Source organism: Armigeres subalbatus, chromosome 1 (genome assembly GCF_024139115.2).
Source record: "Armigeres subalbatus isolate Guangzhou_Male chromosome 1, GZ_Asu_2, whole genome shotgun sequence".
Classification (NCBI taxonomy): domain Eukaryota; kingdom Metazoa; phylum Arthropoda; class Insecta; order Diptera; family Culicidae; genus Armigeres; species Armigeres subalbatus.
In genome coordinates this window covers 30,112,803-30,128,755 of record NC_085139.1, presented here as the reverse complement: position 1 = coordinate 30,128,755, position 15,953 = coordinate 30,112,803, and the positions used below count along the sequence as shown (strand labels likewise).

Genomic DNA, 15,953 nt, shown 5'->3' with positions numbered 1-15,953 from the left:
CGCCCAACGTGGGGCTCGAACCCACGACCCTGAGATTAAGAGTCTCATGCTCTACCGACTGAGCTAGCCGGGCACTTGTTGATGTCTGGGTTTAGAGATTTACTTATGGTACGAGCCAAACATTGTGTGTTTTCTTTCATTTTTCTAGATGATGAATGAACTCGAATGGAAGTATGCTTATCTGCCGTTTGCTATAATGAACTGTAGCGCATCGATTCACTCTGCGGGTGAGGGTACCGAACCGTGACTTGAACTAATGCAAAATCGGACCATGGTTTGAACAAGACAATTGAAAATAATTTCTAGTTGGCTGGCTATTTAAAACAGCACGACTAATATATTTTTATGTTTTAGAAATTATGTGAGTCAGTTATAGACTGATAGAGATAATAGAGATTAGCTGGTAAAACTCTGGGTGGTGCGAATAGAATCGATTTGGTTGTCAAACTGAAGCCAAACTTTTCTATTGTGCCGGAGCCAAACATTGAAGATTGTGGTTATGTTCGTTTCAGATCCTATATTGAGAAGTATTGTTATTATTTGGGAAAAAAATAAAAATAAACTTAGATTGAGTTTTTTATTCTTTGTAACAAATGTTTTCACATTATATTTCGAGTGGAAAATTAGTAGGAATGCAATTAAAAAGCACTCGTTACTAATTTTCACGAGATACAACAGCTGATTGGAGCAGGAATGTATGTAAACCATCGTAAAGTCATGTAGAGTCTCGCGCATTTGTGCGCCCTCATGCAGCGTGGAAAGAGAAATTCGAAGAGCGGGAAATTTTTGACAGCCAAGCAACTGCAAAATAATTTTGCTTATGGAATTGATTTCAAAACATCCCTCTACTCGCTTGAGAGCAAAAAAGCGGCTCTATCCGCAGTACCCAGGTAAAACTAAACAATATAAAACCACCTTGAATTTGCAGTAGTTTCACGCCTATCGGTAAGCACAACTTTGGAAGACATCTAAATATGGAATTGATAGCATATTGTGTGGAAAAGAACACTTCATTAGTCAAAATAGGGATTTCTGCTAAAAAAAAGGATCCTCGTGGAAAATATTGCTGAGTTTCAGTAGTACCAAAGTAAGTAGTACCAAAGTACTTTAGAATAAAGGCTTAGCTAGACGTTTAAAAACGACTAAAAAATGTATCAACAAATTAAATGGTTTTCGCAAGACTTGATTTAGTGACACATAAAGAATAAGCAATCAAATTTGCACCTCTCAGCGACTCATATGTATGCGAATGTATTATTTTATTCACGATCTGCAGCATGCAACTCGATTAATTTAGTTCAAACCGTAGCAGCACGAATAACTATTAATGTAGGAGATCCCATTTTATGTATACGTGTACGTATACGTATACGTGTACAACCCACTCGGCAATCAGCCCTTAATGCATTTAACTATCCGCAAAATTCCGTTTTCTGATAACTTGACCATACAAACTTTAGGTTTTTAACAATGATCAATGAAAGAATCGAATTCAACGTTGTTCGAACAAATTTCATACGTAATCAGTATTACAACTGTAATGCCTTGTTACAGGAAATTGGAACGATGGTAAGGAATATGAACTTTTGCTTTATAGAGCTGAGTGCAATATGAAAAATTATAGAGTTGAGTGAAATATTGAGATTATTTGTATTGAAACTTTCTAGCTGGTGTGCATTTGCTATTTTCATACCAACATCACAGCAGACAAAGGGATTTATTACGCATTTGAATGGTATATAAATGCAATGCTGTGAAACATGATCTCCTGGTAATAGACTAACGGAAACAGCTGAGAACTTTGCTAGGTGGTTGAGCCAAATTGGCAAACTGTGCTATAAATATAGGCTCCATAGCTCAGTTGGTTAGAGCGTCGTGCTAATAACGCGAAGGTCGTGAGTTCGATCCTCTCTGGAGCCAATATTCTTTTTTCTGCTTCACAAGGAGGGAATGTATCTTCGGAATCTGTATTATCTTCTACTAAGGGAATATACACCCAACCAGGGGATGACAGATTTTAATACAGTTCTGCATAAGAACCTTACAGAAACTATGTATGTATGTGTATGTAGTAAGCCACCATCCTGGCTAGAGTCTTGCTCTGCATGCGGTTCCACTTGACAGTAAGGTCAAATTTCAATATCATTTTGAATTCAACAAATTGCTGTATGAAGGGCCAAAAATGGGGGTGGTGGACCTGTAAACAGAGACACTTACACGAAACCCACGGGAAAATGAGAATCTCCTTCCAGCAGAATGATCCAACAAATTGAATAATGAAATTTGCAATACTTATCAAGCTTTCCACGGGATGGTTTGTTTGAAGAAGGGCGCGTCAACTGTTTAACAACCGTTGGAGATAAAAGTAATAGTCGCGAACGACATAAGAACCTTACAGAAACTGTATAATAATTGGGCATATACAATTCTGTAAGCTTTTTATACAAATATTGTATTAAAATAATACATATTTGTATTATTTTAATACAATATTTGTATAAAAAGCTTACAGAATCGTATATGCCCAGATTTTATACAATAATTGTCAGATTTGTTTTTTGGGTGTATGAATTCGCTTTACACTTTACAGCCCACCGTAATCCGTCGCCGTGTCCATCTTAACAAAATCCATCGCTGTTTCCACCTGGTACAAATCGTGATTCATGCGTTGCCGCCAGATCCCATACTCCTCGTTTCCACCGAATATTGTCCCATTCTTTCCGATCAGCTTCTCTCAACGTCCAAGTATCAGGACCGTATAAACTCACCCGAAGAATTAGGATTGCAGAGCGAATTTTGTCTTCATTCGCACATTACGGGGTTGGTTACGAAACCCGTCCACTTATTAGTCCTGTTCGCAACAGCAATATGCCTTTTCACTTTTCGGTTAGCATCATTGTCGCACGGCACAGAGGTGTTCCAAAGGTACATAATTAATCCACGAAATAACAATAATTAATCCACCTACAGTGAGATCTTGACCCTCTTAATCATATAAAATATTTTCAGACTCCAGTTTTCATTAACGAGATAAAACTACTCAACTTCCCATGGGGATTGAACGTGTAAAGTAACAAATTAATTGGCTACCAAAAGGCGGATTTCATGGGGAGTCACAATTAAACGAATGATAACGCACTGTAAGTCAATATGATTTATTCAACTTACTACACAGTGCTTTCAGCAATAAAAATCAAAAAAATTACGTAACGTTTATAGAGTAGAGAGGATTTTCCGAAGTGGGACGATTCACACAATTTTTTCAGAAGCTTCGTACATACAGGTTGGGGATTAATATCCAAATTTGCGTTATGAAATTAACGGATCTTACCCGAAATAGGGGAACGGTTCGGCACTTCATCCCATAGCTCCCATTTCCATCCCATCAAAAACAATTTGATTGGTTTCTTATTTTTGTGATTTTTTTCACCAGTGAGCACACGTGTTAGCAAAAACAAGCGACGAGATTGTTGCTGTATTTCTCTGTTTTGCGATGAGATGAATATATGTTCAGTGAGATGGAAAATGGAACAGTTCCCCTACCATTCATCCATCCACCCTAAATATGATTTACATCCATTTTTCGAAACATATTGCATAAAAAGAAAATTTGGCTCCAGAGAGGATCGAACTCACGACCTTCGCGTTATTAGCACGACGCTCTAACCAACTGAGCTATGGAGCCATATGCGATTTTCGGCGCTAAAGTACTCTTTTGAAACAATAATCAGAACCAATGTTTGAAAGGAACTGCATAATATTATCACTAAACATAAGTAAGACATCCAATGAACCACCCACCCAAATTGCACCCATCAATTGATCAATCTGTACAACCTATGGTTGAAGAGGGTGAATGGTTCGTTTTTTCATTAATGCAATTAGTTGACCTAAATAAGTTAAATGTCGCACGATACACAATATACAATCAAATTTTAAAACCATCACCAATTATCATTAATTCGATCGTATTTCTGCCATCATATCCAACCCATCAGAAAGTCGTGAATGCACAAAAAATTTACCTACCCTACCATTGAAATGAACTGTTTGAAACACAGTGTGCTTGGAATCTTGGATGAAGCGAAAGTAAATAAAAAGCGTGCGCATGCGTACAACCGAAAATAGAATTTTTCTAACGTGCTCACAACCACATGACCTCTACTGCAGTACACTGTAAATATGCAGCCGAGTATTAGGCCGTGAATTTAAATCTTTTTGTTTTAATTATAATTTCTCATTGATCTGAATCTATGAGGAAAATATGTACACTCCTCTGTACTATTATACTTTTATTTCAACATGGAACAGACACTTTTCAATTAATTTACTATTTTTAACGAGAGAAGAGCTCTGCCCTCAACCATTGAAGAACTGAGAGTGACTAGCAGATAGAAAAAGGATCGAATCTATCCACCAGTTAAAAGAAATTATTCGGTAGCCGTGAAAAACAGAACTTTTCATTTGAGATTTGTTTTAAACAAAAATCATTCTTAATCGTTCAAACAATACAAATACCGCTTTAAACTAAGTAAAAATTATATGTTTGAAATTTTATTCCATAATCAAATTCCATAATTCAAATAATCAACATTACTAAATTCAGCAAATTTTGTTAAACGTGCACATTCATTCTATATTTAGCTCGCCCTCTCCAATCATCGTAACAAGCGACCAAGCAACTAACGGTGCTCGTCGACTGCGTTGCATTCAACACAACCATATCTCGCTGCCTACCTCGACTGGGAGCGTGGCGTCTCCTGTAACGTGGCTGCTCACGGGTCGGGTTACGGACTGATTTGAGGTTGGGGTCCACTGTGTGCCGGGTAAGTCCATGTTGACGGGACGTCCGCACTAAGCTGACCGTCAATATGGGTGCAATGGGGGAGCCCGATGCATTCAGGTTGGCTAAAGAGAGATGAACCGAGCGAGGGGTGAAAACCAGCAGCTAAAAGTCTCCGCGGTAAGCAGTAGTGGGATCGCGTCCCGGAGTGGACTTCCGGTGCCAGCCTGACCAATAAAGTCACACCGTAATCTTTTTTGCTGCTCTGTTATAAACACAACCAAATAACAATTATAAATACTGTTCTAAAAAGGCCCACAATTTCATTTTTGTTTGCATAATTTGAAAGGTTATTCAGCTTTAATCTGCAAAATAATTCATAATCAAACATAAGTATTTATCGGCAAAAACCCATAACTTAAATATGAAATGTGTTTACACATCAACAATTCTTTATTACAAACCTCTTCTTGTTTTCAATCTTGGAAAATTATACCTATGCTGCATTTAATTAAACTAGATTTAAGCTATCGTTTACATTTAGGATCTGACAAGATTGATTCTATATACTATCTTCTAACTTAATCTTAAACTTCTTTACTTGTTATTAACCAATTTCCACGCGGCTTGGCACTACGATGTTTCGGAACGCACCCTAACTTACGTATGTATATCTCATTCCAGCATCGTTATGGTGTTCCTCGGATGTGCACATATCCCACGTTTATAGGAGAAGCAATTTATTCTAAACGCCCTGCATCTTCAGACCGTGTGTTTTGGCGTACTGGCAAGCCATAATAAATTAGGAAAGAGTAATTTGCATGAAGACAGTGAGCTTAATTTTTATGGACCATTTAGATTTGCGATTAATTTTGCGAAGATTTTCAGCAATGTGATGCATATGGAGATTTTTTTGTCTACCTCTGTAGTCTGAAAAGTAGCTTGCTGTCCAGATAGTCAGTCAATTCGAGATAGTATGTCATGTCTGCCCACTCCACTGTTTTGCCGTTCAAGAAAATTTTAAGATCCTTAACATGAAAGAGTCTATATGAGCTGGGTGTGAGAGAATAAGATAACCGATACAAACTTTACGCCTAATGCCATGGGAGTGCTGGCAGGTCGGTGATGAACAGGTTGAACACCGAGTGCCCTGAGTAATGATGTCATGCGCATTTTAGAAGTCGGGACAAGTAAAAATTTGAATATCCTAGCCGAAATATAGTTTTTGATGATTTTGAACGGGTTTGTAGCTTAGAAAATTGTGCTGCTAAAGTTTATACAGCAAACCCATTACAGATGTTTTGGATGAAAAATGTTGCTGACTCGAGTAAGTTGATGAATGATGAAGGATCGTCCGCGACGGGATACAGACGTAATTTTGTTCTGCAGATGGAAGTAACCGCCGATGAATTACCGTTTCAAAAAGTTTGGCTAAACCTGAGAGGCGGCTAATTATAGGAATGACTTTGGATGATTTCAAGGGCGAAAATAGCTGAGCCGAAGACACTGATTGAAAAACAACCCAAGGTGATCGGAGAACTGGTCCACAAGTGCTTGAGTTCCATGTTCGAGATGTTATCAAAACCTGGGGCCTTAATGTTCATAGAAGTTTTGATATTAGCTGAAATCTCCCACTCTTCCGCGAAATCGTTGGGGGTCAAATTTACTTGCTTGTTCACTGATAGCAGCTTTATGTGGACTGGTGATGTTTTGCCCAAGATTGTGTGAGCTTGCCTATTTGGAATATAGACCAATCTTGGCATAAAACTATGACTATGAGGACTATAAGGAGATCGACAGGATTACTGTTGTATAGAAGGATCAACGGTGGATCCTTCACCCTATATGGATTATGTCGAGGTGGTGATGTCCTGGATAATGGAAAAGTTGTTCGAAGTGCACTCATCTTTCTGGTTACTGCGCCTTTCCCGTCTGGAGTTGCTCCTCTACAGAATCTCGAAAAGAAATGTATCTCTACTTCTCGGTTCAAGCACTCTTCAGCGCTACTGCTACAGTATTGTTAACCCCAAAATGGAGGAATCACCCAGCACGCTCGAGTAGGCGATAGGTCTTACCTGTACCACTGCTGCTGTATCAAAGCGTTGATGCTCGCTGCTGCGCGCAGAGTGTGGGTTTCGCTGTTACCGCGCGCGTTACATGGTAACGCACAAAGTGTGTGTATACAAGGTCGAGCATATGGCTAGACTGTATCATACGTCATTGACTCAAAAGGGGTGTAATGAGCTAATGACTCCATCTCCACGCCACACATCCTCCTCCTGTCTCAAAAAAAAAATGTGCGTCACGTACTATAGCAACATCATAACACTGATTCCACTATTGGATTAATTACACCACCCAAGAAAAAAAACTGGTATTTCGGCTCTGTCACGGTTACTACAACTTTAAAGTTAATTAACCATGTGAACATTCCACTCATACACTGCTAAAAATAACTATATATTGTAAATGTGTCGCGATTATAAATATTTGCAATAGCACCACAGCATAAAATATGGCTGCTTTTCTTCACCATACTGTGTTATTATTTTGAACATGCGCATGGTAAAATTAACAACAGTGATGTTATTTTGTCAAACAATCATTTATCATGACAACATTTGGAAATAGTAATTTTGAATAGAATATCATGGTTAAAACTACCCCAACATTTATTTCAGTGTATGGAATTTTGATAGTGTGTAATTTGTGAATAGTCCTTTTCAGTGTATATGCTTGGAATCTTTTTTCCGTGTTCATCGCATTTGACAAATTTAGTAGATGGATTCTACAGTTTATATGAATGGGCCTTTATTATGACAAACTTGTCATTTATATTATTTTGTTTACACACCGCCGTCAGCATGAGACAAATCATGCTAAAGCTAAATTTATTGCGGGACCGTGAACGGTCTTAGCCGTCTGTCACTTACTAGTAGATAATACAAACAAACAAAACGTGTGGGACTACTTTCACGGTTAGATGACTTTACCCATTAATGGGTACTATGTTATTGTTGATATTATTCCCACCGTGAAAAATTCACCCATTTTCTTGAAAAAGCGCCACTACTCATTAAGATGGGTAGTGGCGCTTTTTCAAGAAAATGGGTGAATTTTTCACGGTGGGAATAATATCAACAATAACATAGTACCCATTAATGGGTAAAGTCATCTAACCGTGTTAGCTACTTTCAACAATCCCGTGAAAATGTCTACGATAAATGTGCGGCTTAAATTCTATGACGTACGTCTCATCCTGTCTTGTCCGACTCTACTCGTCAATCAGTGAAAAAACGTTTTTTCCTTTTTTTGTTTTTGCCTGCTCCAGTAATTCACGAAAAATGCATATTAATCCGTGTGAACAGCATCTGCGTTAAAATGGGATTGAAACGTACGAAGAGAATAGAAATTTCGCCAGTTTGAAATGTTCAAAAGTATTTTCATTTTCTTTATTCCAGATTTCAACAAATTTCATAGCAAATTAAACATAACTTTCGAGGTACGCCGGAGGTTTCTTTCCCCTCGCTGAACGACGATTTGTCGCGGTATTTCCATCCTTGTCATTGGACTCAGTAATGGTGCGTCCAGTCGATTTTGGCTGAACGGCGCTATTTCCAGTATTCGCAGTAGTTCGCTGATCAATGTTTCTCCAGGTTTGTACCCTCTTGGTTTGTGATACGTGTCTCTTCAGGATCTGCCCAGTCTCATCGATCAAAACCAACATCCCATTCTTTTCTTCTCTCACGGTATATCGCCGAGAATCAAAACGAGATTCTGCCTTCTTACGATTTTGCCTTTCAACTACGACTGTATCACCAGGTTTCACTCGACACAGGCGTGCTCCTCGTTTAAAATCTTCTCGATCCTTCGACTGTAGCTTAGAGTATTGGTCTCTGGCGTTCAGTAACTCATCATCAATCGTTACTTTGCTGTGACATAATAGCGGAAGTCCACGTCTTATTCTACGACCCGTCAAAACTTCTTCCGGGGGCAATTTGGTGACGGAATGAGCAGCTGCGTTATACGCATGGATTGCGGAGCTAAGTTCTTCGATATAATCCGTTCCGCACGAAGCTGCAGCATTCATAGCTTTATTAACTAATTTCATGCAGCTTTCGGCCAAGCCATTTTGTTGAGGATGCAATGGTGTAGAGAAGACAACATTGATGCCCCGGTCTGCACAATATTGCCTATAGTCTTCACCATTGAAGGAGGACCATTGTCAGATTTGATGGTCTGGGGAAAACCCTCTTTTTCAAAAACCGCTTCCAGTACTTTCTTAGTGTTTTCGAAACTCGTAGATTTGACAGGTTTTGCAATGATATACCGAGAGCGATAGTCTACTATGACCAGGATCGAGATGCCGCCATACTTTAAATAAGGCCCGTTGAAATCTATTGCCACTGTCTCCCATACGTTCCGCGGTGCAAAGACGCGTTGCATCGGAGTTGGTCTTTCTGGTTTTCCATTCGTTGCACAAACCGCACAAGAATCCACCCATGCTTCGGCTTCCTTGGGCATGCCAGGCCACCAAACGTGCTCTCTTAATATGCTTTTGAATTTGGCTTTTGATGGATGACCTGCATGAGCAACGGCAAGTGCTTTCTGTCTGAGATTTTGCGGGATAATCGCACAACCAGTTTTAACGAGAACTCCTTCACGTACTACGAGATCATTGCTTAGTACTTCGTAATTCTTCAAATGCTTTAACCAAATACCAGATTCAAGCGCATCTGTTACCTAATAAAATAAATATAATGAGATAAGATTACTTCAAATCAAAGATAATTCTAATTTCGTTATGCTACCTCCTGCAGATGGCGATCTTTTGCTGTTTCTTCCCTTATTTCGTCTTCCGTCAGAAAAAGAGCTTGATTTGCTTCCAGAACAGCGATTTCCCAGGGGCTAAAATCTTCAGCAAATGGTTCATCCTCGCCTTCATATAGCCTGGATGACGGATCCGCTATGTTGTCTCGACCGCAAACATACTCAACATCAAATTTGTAGGAACTAAGTCTCAGAGCCCAGCCATCAGCACGAGCTAAAGCGCGTTTAGAATTTTCACGTGTTCTGTTGAGAATAAACGTGACACCCTGAGCATCAGTGCGAATCACAAATGGTCTGCCGAGCAAGAAAAACGCGAAATGCTCCACAGCCCAAACTGTTGCTAGAGCCTCGCGTTGATTCTGGGGTATCTTTTTCGGTCGGTGTTAGGGCTTTAGAAGCAAAACTTATTACACGGGTGGATGATCGCTGTCTTGCTGAACAAGAACAGCGCCAAGGGCATTCGGAGAGGCATCCGTGTAGAGAAAAGTTTTGTGTTTTTCCGAGAAGTATCCAAGAGATATGGTGCAATTCATAATTTGCTCCTTTAAGTTTCGAAAAGCACTCTCTTGCTCCAAACCCCATATCCAGCCATCGGCCCTAGTCGCTGCCCATAAAGGACTAGCAATGTCTGCAAATTCCTTGATGTACGGACTGACGAAGGAAGCTAATCCCAAAAAGCTTCGAAGTTCAGAAACTGTAGATGGTTGTCTAAATCTTCGGATGTCCCTAACTTTTGTGTCGTCGATATTGAAGCTGTTTTCATCTAGTTGGTGACCGATGAAGCGAATTTTTGTTTTGTCGAATTCGCATTTCGCTGAATTGATGGTCAGGTTGTGGACTCTGAGGATTCTTAATACTTCGGACACTGTTTCGCGCAGCTTCTCTAAGCTATCCGCGAATATGAGGACGTCGTCAATATAAATTATTATGTTTTCCACACCATCCAAGATTCGCGTCATTTCCCTCTGGAAGATCTCTGGAGCACAGTTAACTCCGAACATCAGTCGAGTGAATCGGAACATGCCATTCTCCGATAGGAAGGTTGTCAAGTCTCTCGACTCCTTGTGCAACTCTAAGTGGTAGAAGGCGTTTGTCAAATCGAGTTTTGAAAAAAATCTCGCTCCATGAAGTTTGACTTTCATCTCTTCAATTAGCGGTAATCGGAAATACTCTCGCTTTATTGCTTGATTGGACGCACGCATATTAACGACGAGGCGGAAATCGTCCTTCCCTTTGGCGACAGCTGACATGCCGCTAATCCAATTAGGTGCTGTTGTGATACGCTCTATAATTCCTCGCCTCTCCATGTCCTGAAGTCGTTCACGTGCGCTTTTCCTGTATGCTGCGGGCACGTTGTAGTAGGCGTTCCTAACTGGTGGGACAGTCTCGTCCACGCTGAATTTAACCAATACACCCGGAACCTTTGGAAATATTTTGGATACGTCCACTACTTCACATGTGTTTACCATTGCGCCAACTTGCAACAGTCTCAAGTCGCTTGCGGTCGATCGTCCTAGAAGAGAGCGACGTCCTTCGGTTACAACCAGAAATTCGGTGGTGAGCAAAGGCTTATTATGTTCAACTACTTCGATTTCTGCTTTGAACGCGCACTTAACTGATATAGGTTTATCTGACGCGTACGCCCGCAAGTCGTTGATAGTGGACAGTTCGATCGGTTGTAATACAGCCTTGCCTGCGTGGAATTGACGCTTCAATTGGACCCAATCCTGACCACCGATAATATTCACATCTGCCCCAGAATCAATAAGAAACTTGATCGGGTGTGAAGATCCAATTCGACATTCAATAAGTACGTCAGTGAGTGAGAGCGCATTGATTTGCTGGAAATGGGAAATTGATAAAAACACATGTTATGAACGAAAACATACTGTATTCTCCAAAGATTGAAAAAGAAACGAAATACAAGTTGATCACTCAAGCTAATCGCCATTTACCTTCTTCTCATTCTCGTCATCTGTCCATCCTGGAACATGGTCCTTCTGTTCTTGAATGTGATTGGCATCCTTACTGCGACCGGTGCGACATGCTACGGCAAAGTGTCCTGTTTCTCCACATGCGTTGCACTTGCGGTCGTTTGCTGGACAAGTTCCAAACTTATGGTATAAACGGTAACACTTTGGGCAGCGTGAGCGTCGTCCTACCCCACGATAGCTGTTATTATCTTCTCTTCTCTGATGCTTAGCATGAATTTGGTGATTACCCGGAGGAACGAAACGGCGCTTCCTTGGAAATCTGTCACCGTATGTTGTTTGACGATTTCGTGTTACTGCAAATGCCTGGGAAGATCTGGATGGTCCTGCTTCGGCTTCGAATGCCTCCTCACGTGTTGCCGATTGTACAATGAAAGCTGTTTCATACCCAAAGGTGCGGGCTGTCTTGGCCAATTCTTTGTTCCGCATACCCTTCAATAGCTGCATTCGGACAAATCTATCCTCGTCGGCGCTGCTATATCGGCAGAGGCGCACTTTTTCCATAAGCCTTGCATGGAATGTGATTGTAGGCTCATCTGGTTCTTGGCGCAGGTTCGAGAAAGCTTCGTGTTCTGCCGTTATGTCTACCATGGACTGCAGGTAGTTTTCGATACTCTTAACGAAAATACCATAGCAATTAGGTTCACGTAGGCTTGGGCGCAATCTTGCTGCTCTAACGATCCCTTGCAGCTTTTCTCCCATGGAGAGAAACAAAATTTGGGATCGTTTTGCGGGATCGTTTACGTTGGATAGCGAGGTGGCAATTTCAAATCGATCAATAAATCTATTCCATTGTTCCCACATCTGATTTGCAGGGACGTCGTTCGGGAATGGTTGAATATTTTCCCAACGAATATTACCCGAACTGGTTGACGGTCCGGGGGTCTCGATTCCAATGTTCCAACTACGGTCATCGTCGTGATGGATCGGAGCGACTGTAGCACGAGCTTGGTAAGTGTTCATGTCCTGTACCAATTTATTTAGCGTGCTCTGCATTCTGTCCATTCTAAGGGCGTAATCCTGGTTTCCTCGCAGCGTCATGTCACGATCTTCTCTGGGTTCGATGTTTCCGTCTTCATTATCATCGGTGTCGTCATCACTTCCAAGTGTCTCGTTCGCGGAACTAACGTCACACTCGTCCAACTGTTCTTGCTTGACATGGTTAGCTGCTTCTTGCTGCCATTCGCTGATGTGTTCGTCTTCGTCTTCAGAATCGCTGTGCGGCTCTGGAGCCCTCACGTACTTTCCTCCGATTGACATTTTCAAAATTCGATGTGTGCTTTAACCTGGAACTGATGAGATAAATAATGATTTTTCACTATTTCATCATACTCCAATCTTGTTTCTGGCCTAATTATATGTTTATATCCTTTACAGGTAAACTTTTTCATTCGAATGGAAACTACATATCGACCATAGCCATTTAACTGGGAGCGGTCAAATCAACTGGGCATGGTATTTTCTAGTTGTCAGTTTCTGACCCGATGTTTTTGCGAACTAGAAAAATCGTTTTGACCCGTTTGCCAACAAAACCCTTTGGATCATTTCTACATACAATATGCGCGGTCATCCCGATCCGCTTCTGACAAAAACCGCTGCGGCCATTTCTATCCCGCAAATAAGCGCGGTCATCCCGATCCGCTTCCGACAAAAACCAGCGGCCTTATCTGGTCCGCAAATAAGCGCGGTCATCCCGATCCGCTTCCGACAAAAACCCAGCGGCCTTATTTGGTCCGCAAATATGCGCGGTCATCCCGATCCGCTTCCGACAAAAACCAGCGGCCTTATCTGGCACACAAAAAGAAAAGCGCGGTCATCCCGATCCGCTTCCGACAAGAACCACACGGCCATTTTGATTCATAAACAAAAAGGATTATCTCCATCCGCTTCCTACCAAAACTGTTAGAAGCATTTTGGATCCGTACTTATTTTCCCTTATTTATGATAAAATGGTGAGTATTCACATAAAAACTTACTCAAGTTAACTATTTCACTTGTCACTCTTAACGCGATCTACCGAGTCGGCCATTTTGTTCCCAACACTTTTCCACACCTTTTGTGATTTGAATTTACAATTTTATATACGATGGAAATGTATATTTTCCTGCGTGGTGGGTGATTCCTCAAAAGAAAAACAAGATACGTTTTTCTAAAAGTTTATTTTTTTAAACCGAATTTTCCCCTGGAAATGTATCCTCCTGGCAGGATCGCCAAAATGTTAACCCCAAAATGGAGGAATCACCCAGCACGCTCGAGTAGGCGATAGGTCTTACCTGTACCACTGCTGCTGTATCAAAGCGTTGATGCTCGCTGCTGCGCGCAGAGTGTGGGTTTCGCTGTTACCGCGCGCGTTACATGGTAACGCACAAAGTGTGTGTATACAAGGTCGAGCATATGGCTAGACTGTATCATACGTCATTGACTCAAAAGGGGTGTAATGAGCTAATGACTCCATATCCACGCCACACAAGTATAAACCACTCTGTGGGTATGGACCTACCAAGATTCTATAGGAGGCAACAATTTAGCCGATCTTCGAGCTAAAAAACTATTACGACATTTTCAATTTAAATTCGATTAAAATCCAATCGAAATCCAATCCAAATACAATACGCATCCAATTATAAATCCAATCCAGATCCAATTTAAGTCCAATTTAAATTCAAATCCAATTCAAATCCAATCGAAATTCAATCAAATTCAATTTAAAATTCAAATCAAATTCAATTGTGAACCCAATCTCAATTCAATACAAATTAATTCCAAATTCAATCTAAGTGTCTTGATTTGCTATCTGGTGTATTCCATATTTAAATGCGTTCATTTGATAATTTTTAATTTTATAACATACTTAACCTAACAAATTTGATAACCTAGTTCACTAACTCTCTTATGAGATGATGTTGTGCTTGGTTAGCACCGTCGATGAAATTGTTGATGCTGTCATCTATACGTTCTGCAATCGTTTTACACCCCGCGGCACGATGAAGGTCGCTGATACGAGCGTCGTACGGGGCGTCGAGGATGGTTCTGAGCAGTCGATTCTGGACCACTTGCAGTTTCTTTTTGTGCATTTCTGCACAAGTGCCCCAAACTGGCATGGCGTAGTTAACCACTGGAGCAATGATGGTCTTGAAGATTGCGAGTTTATTCTTCCGCGACAGTCGAGATCGACGGGAAATGAGCGGATATAAGCTTTTCAGCAGCCCAATGCATCTGTACTTTAATTTGTCGGTATGCGCACGGTAGGTCCTTTTGTTGTCAAGGGTGATTCCAAGGTAGTCGACTTCGTCGGACCAATCGACAGGACAGCCGTTTACCCGGATGAAACAATCGGGCGTTGGAAGCAGCTTTGGCGATGGCCGGTGTCGGAAAATAATTGCTTGACTCTTAGCTTCGTTGACTTTGATTTTCCAACTTGCAACGTAAGCTGTAACGCCTCGCTGCAGCCTGGATCGGTATATCTTCGGGGTTCTGCATTTGCCATGATCGCGCTATCGTCAGCAGGTAGTTGAGGAACATCTGATGTGTACAAATTGTACAAGATTGGTCCTATAAGGCTCCCCTGAGGTACACCAGCGGGGACATGTTGATGTACTGAAGAGGATCCTGCAACTCTCACAGAGAAAGATCGATCTGTTAGATAATTACTCACCAGTTTCGCAAGATATCCGGGCACGTTTGCTTGTACAAGCTTGTGTACAAGGCCATTATGCCAGACGTTGTCGAAAGCTTTTTCGACGTCCAGAAGCACAATTGCTGTGTTGTTCGACAGCGCTTTGTTCCGTAGGATTGTGTTTTCCACCCGAACAAGTTGGTGGACGGTAGAGTGCCCTTTACGGAAGCCGAATTGAACCGGTGTGATGGTGTCATTTTCATCAAAGTGGGCCATCAGCCGCTATAAGATAAGTCGCTCGAATAGCTTGCTTACTGCCGACAGAAGTGTGATTGGTCGGTAACTCGCTGGTGCAGTGGGGTCCTTCCCAGGTTTCAGGATAGGGATGACTTTCCCTAGCTTCCATATGGTCGGGAAGTATTGCAATTGAAAGCATCTGCTGAGAACTGTAGCCAAGAATTTATACGCTTTGCTAGACAACTTTTCAAAAGTAGGTTGAAGATACCGTCGTTACCGGGAGTCTTCATATTTTTAGCAGATTTTATAGCTGTATGGACATCATCTTCCGTCACGCGGCCGGGGAATGGGTAGGCTTCTATTGAGTTGAGTTGGTTGATAGTCTGCTGTACCGCATGTTCGTGAGGACTCACCATAGAAGTACCGAGCAGTGTTGAGAAATGAGTGAGCATCGCTTGAAACCTGCTCACTCACTCGCGAGTTTGAGTATTCCAAT

General features: G+C 41.3%; 1 protein-coding gene and 3 non-coding genes across 4 annotated transcripts; 1 reads left to right on the top strand and 3 right to left on the bottom strand.

Moving 5' to 3' along the window:
• Trnak-cuu (transfer RNA lysine (anticodon CUU)) lies at nt 1–73 on the bottom strand. Its single transcript has one exon. It is a non-coding gene; the product is annotated as a tRNA-Lys (tRNA).
• Nucleotides 74–1,846: 1,773 nt separating this feature from the next.
• On the top strand, nt 1,847–1,920 carry Trnai-aau (transfer RNA isoleucine (anticodon AAU)). The gene has a single exon. It is a non-coding gene; the product is annotated as a tRNA-Ile (tRNA).
• Nucleotides 1,921–3,611: 1,691 nt separating this feature from the next.
• Nucleotides 3,612–3,685, bottom strand: Trnai-aau (transfer RNA isoleucine (anticodon AAU)). Its single transcript has one exon. It is a non-coding gene; the product is annotated as a tRNA-Ile (tRNA).
• Nucleotides 3,686–9,585: 5,900 nt separating this feature from the next.
• Nucleotides 9,586–12,974, bottom strand: LOC134213652 (uncharacterized). The gene is made up of 3 exons (XM_062692907.1): nt 11,569–12,974; nt 10,025–11,454; nt 9,586–9,856 (listed from the first exon to the last, which is right to left on the bottom strand). The coding sequence occupies exons 1-3, from the start codon at nt 12,862–12,864 to the stop codon at nt 9,586–9,588; spliced, it is 2,997 nt and encodes a 998-aa protein (XP_062548891.1). The 5' UTR covers nt 12,865–12,974.
• Between the last annotated feature and the right edge of the window lie 2,979 nt (nt 12,975–15,953).